The 4,606-nt window shown below is 39.1% G+C and overlaps 1 protein-coding gene across 1 annotated transcript; it reads left to right on the top strand.

Annotated features, from left to right (window-relative positions):
* The first annotated feature begins 2,766 nt into the window (after positions 1 to 2,766).
* Positions 2,767 to 3,291, top strand: LOC147444474 (uncharacterized). The gene has a single exon (XM_086527865.1). The coding sequence runs from the start codon at positions 2,767 to 2,769 to the stop codon at positions 3,289 to 3,291; it is 525 nt and encodes a 174-aa protein (XP_086383991.1).
* Positions 3,292 to 4,606: the final 1,315 nt, after the last annotated feature.

Here is a 4,606-nt window from a genome sequence, read left to right as displayed (position 1 = left end):
TATATATTTACATAAATACAAAAAAATTGAAAAAAATCCTTTATACTTAGGTCCTTTCTTTGATGGATAATGTTTACATGTAAAGAGGACCGTAATATTATAAATTCATTTTTTTGTCTCCTAGCCCAATGACTCGCTCAATGATTTAATAGAAAAATGTGATAAAAACCCTAATTGCATACACACTATTTACAATGAAAAAGCGAGCCTAGTCATTGTGCTAGGGTGTTTTTGTGGGGTGAAGTGGCTTCTTAAAAGATTCTACGAGAGCAAAAAAAATAGCTATCATCTAGCCCCCCCCTAGATGATGGTACATTCATGTACCATCAAAAGACATATCTTCTAATGAGAGTTTTTTCCATCCTTTGTGATATTTGGTGCCTCAATCGAATCTTCATCTTGTAGTGCCAAGCTCAAAGACTTACATGGTATTGTAGCTGTTCGATGCTCTTGTAGATCCTCTGGTAGAACACGACTCAAGTAGGGCTTTAGTCAATACCCATTCACCTTCTTGGGGTGCTCCTTGCCATCCAAATCCATGAGTTGATAGTAGCGTGAATAGTAGGCCTTCTTTACAATGTAGGGACCCTACCATCTAGTATTGAACTTCACATCAAAGTGATTGTCAAGGCGATTATTGTACCTTAGCACCAAATCTCCTTCCTTGATCCCTTTGTCTTGCTCCAATTTTTTTTTTGTCTCCTAGCCCAATGACTCGCTCAATGATTTAATAAAAAAAAGTGATAAAAACCTTAATCGCACACACGCTATTTACAATGAAAAAGCGAGCCTAGTCATTATGCTAGGGTGTTGTTGTGGGGTGAAATGGCTTCTTAAAAGATTTTATGAGAGCCAAAAATACGTCTATCAATAGCATACAGAGTTAGTTGGTCAACACAAAAAGTATAAAAGTTAACACCATTTATGCTTGTTAACAACTAGTATGCTCACTAGCATGATGGGTATGCTATTTAAGACAAGGGTTATGCTAGTTAGAACTAGCAGCTAGGCTGGGTATGCTAGTTAGCATATGGAGTATGCTGGTTAGCATATCGAGTATGCTAGCTAGCATGCCTTGTGTTCTACCTAGCACACAGAGTTATCTAGTCAGCACAAGATGTATGCTAATTAACATAATTTTTGCTAGTTAACACCTATTATGCTCAACAACATGATGGATGTCCTAATGAGTATGCTAGTTAGCATATGGTCTGTGCTAGTTAGCATGCCTTGTGCTCTATCTAGTATACAGAGTTACCTGGTAAACACAAGATATATGCTAACTAACACTCTTTATGCTAGTTAACATACACTGTTGCATGCACATTAGGATGTTGATTGTGCTATTTAACACTGTGATTTGTTTTCATGAAAATGCTCGATGTCCTAGTTAGCATCTGAATACTGATCATCATTTGGATGTTGCAGGTTGAGTTCTTTCGTAGACTCAAGGAAAAACATCCAGATTGCAGGATTGGCATGAGAATGTTTGAGATGTTGAAGCCATTCTTTTGTAGGCGGCTAAAGGATAGATACACATGCTCTTGCCAATACCATGTGCAAATGTCCTTTTTGAAGGACACATTGAACCACATGCACTCTCATGCTTTTGGGCTGCATAGAGCAGGTTGTGACTATATATGCATTATCTGTGCCCCAATTGAGAACATTAAAAAAGGGTTGCATGGCTTCAGATCACACATTCAAAGGTGTCACACATATGTGGGAGTCTGTTCTCTGTCCAAAGCCTGTAGTTGCAGTTTTCCATAGAAGGGAATGCCTGATGGGAGACTGTTTGACATGTGGAGTGAATAGGTTGGAATTATGCTGCTTGGAGATAGCAAATCCAAGTAATAGTATTAATGTGAAAGTATAAGATCAAGACAAGCAGGTAAATAGTAACAAAAGAAAAGATCTTTTGCACAAAGAAATGTAGTTCTAGGAGTTTCTTCAACTCTTGAAGACCAAGTTGGAGCTCTTTATCACTCATAACTATGTAGCTCGATGGCAAGGACAACAATTCAAGGATTGCCTTCTTTGGTTTCTGGACAATGTTATCGTGTCAGTTGTTGATTTTGTAGAGAATTATGCCTTCAAGGAACAAAATGAGATTCGGTCAATGCATTGGCACTCTAGTCAAGTTACCATTTTTGTACACATAACGTACTACCGCAAGGCAGGGGAGGTAGTCAAAACCATCCACTTCTTCATATTAGATGACAAGGTGCATGAAACGTTGTTCATGCAACACTGCTTCATGCTACACCGTGACTTGTTACAACAAGAGGGTGTCACTCCTAAGCAACATTGGGTGTGGTCTGATGGTGCAGCCTCATAGTTCAAGGGAGCCATGCCTTTTTACTTCATTGCAAGTTATGGTGGACTCGCAAAGATGGGGATGAGATGGTTCTTCTTTGGATCAGGGCATGATAAGGGAGAGTGTGATGGTGTAGAAGCAGCTGTGAAAAGAACCTTGACCCATGAACAACTAAAACCTAATGGAGCTATTTTGCGGTGTGCAGCTGATGTGGTTGCTTATTGCCAAGCCAACTTGTCGTCGCAGGGAGCACCTTCACACTATCCTTCAAAAGAAAGGGAATTTGCCCGTGTGTTCTAGGAGGTTAAAGAGGGGGAGGTGAATAGGGAGGTGAAGTGTAATTGTGCCACTGTGGCAAAAACTTACTGCTTGCATGCTTTCGTGGTCACAACCTTGGGGATCCAATTGCCCTTGCAACAAGAGCCTTGTCATGCTTCTGTGATGCATGCATGCATGAAAGATGGAATCACTGCATTAATAAAGCTCACGTGCAGCCTTGGGATTATCATACTCTACTGCCATTACTTGATGAGACTGTGTTAGATTCTAAGCCAAAAGATGAAGCAGCCACCTACGATGACTTCACGTACGAAGGTCATCATGATGTGTTGAGTAGTGCTCTATGTGCTGGCGACACATTTGCTGTAAATCCAGATGCTTCGACCAACGTCGAGGATGTGGATTTCTATCTGGTCAAGTGTGTTGCAGAAAAGGAGAAGGTGGAGAAGGGGTACCTTGATGAGTGGGGCAATGCAATTGATAGAGGCTCATATGTTGTGCAAGGTTTGTATTACAAGCAATTGGATGCATACACCTTCAAGCTAGCCAACAAGCAGCCCATCATCCACGTACTTTTACATCTGGTACGATGTATCAAAATGCCCATGGAGCACATCCCAAGGAGACGTAAAGTGTACACAACTAACCTAGAAATCTATGAAGCAATCTATAATAGCATGCCCTTCAGCTTTTAAGTTGTAATCACTGCATCTTCAATATACTTGTTGCTTAGAGATAATGTAGTTTTATAAAAAACTTGGGTATCTTGTGTCTCTTGTGTGCTTTGTGTATACATGGCTTTGGTGTCTATCACAGAGGGGTCTCAGTTTAAGAGAGATCATTTGTACAACCTATCTCATTAAACATATAGGATCTGAGATCATCAAGAAAATGTAGAACTCTAGAGAGGTGATCAAACAAGCTCAAAATCCACCTCCTTTGGTGTCTTACAATTTACACCTTTTACAATAGGACTCCATATGGTTTGGGCAGGTAGCCCACAAATATAAATGGAAACTGTAAAAGAAGGCACACCCAACTTATAAGAAAGGCATCGCTGTTTGGAAAGATGTGTACAAAGAAGGCCAGTGGCTTGCACAATATGATAATAAGAAGGTATGATATTTGTGTTCTGTGGGTATGCTAGTTAGCATAAATGGTATGCTAATTAGCATAGTGTTTATGCTAGTTAGCATAAACAATGTTATAATTAGCATACCTTTTGCTGGTTTTCAAGGAGAAGAGATGGCAGCTTCCTGTATACTGTGTATGATAATGCTAATTAGCATACTGTTTATGCTGATTAGCGTAAACTTATTTATGCTAGTTAGCATAAACAGTATGCTAATTAGCATAACTTTGCTGGTTTTCAAGGAGAAGAGATGTCAACTTTCTATATATTGTGCATGTTGATTAGTATATTATGTTGTGAGTGGAATGATAATTAACATATTGTTTATGCCAACTGGCATAAACAATATGCTAATTAGCATACCCTTGCTGGTTTAAGGGAGAAGAGATGGCAGCTTTGTGTATCCTGTGTATGCTAATTAGCATACCTTTGCTGGTTTCAAGGAGAAGAGATGGAAGCTTTCAGTTCACTGTGTATTCAAATTAGCATACTGTTTATGCCAGTTGGCATAGACAATATGCTAATTAGCATACCTTTGCTGGTTTTAAGGAGAAGAGATGACAGCTTTCTGTATATTGTGTGTTCTAATTAGCATACTATGCTATGAGTGAAAGTTAGCACAAACAAAAATGCACAGTATGCTAATAAGAATATCTTTGCTAGTTTCAAGGAGAAGAGATGACAGGTCTCTACATCCTATGCTAATTAGCATATTGTTTATGCCAATTGGCATTATGTGGGCATGCTAATTAGCATAGTTAACTGGCATGAACAATATGCTAACTAGCATAGTTTTGCTAGTTTCAAGGAGAAGAGATGGTAGCTTTTTGTATACTGTGTATGCTAATTAGCATACTATACAGAGTGGAAGCTAGCAC

This window comes from Adiantum capillus-veneris, chromosome 13, assembly GCF_014529385.1.
Source record: "Adiantum capillus-veneris isolate H3 chromosome 13, ASM1452938v2, whole genome shotgun sequence".
In the NCBI taxonomy this organism is placed as follows: domain Eukaryota; kingdom Viridiplantae; phylum Streptophyta; class Polypodiopsida; order Polypodiales; family Pteridaceae; genus Adiantum; species Adiantum capillus-veneris.
Note: the sequence above shows the minus strand (reverse complement) of the source record. Positions and strands in the feature narration are given on the sequence as shown.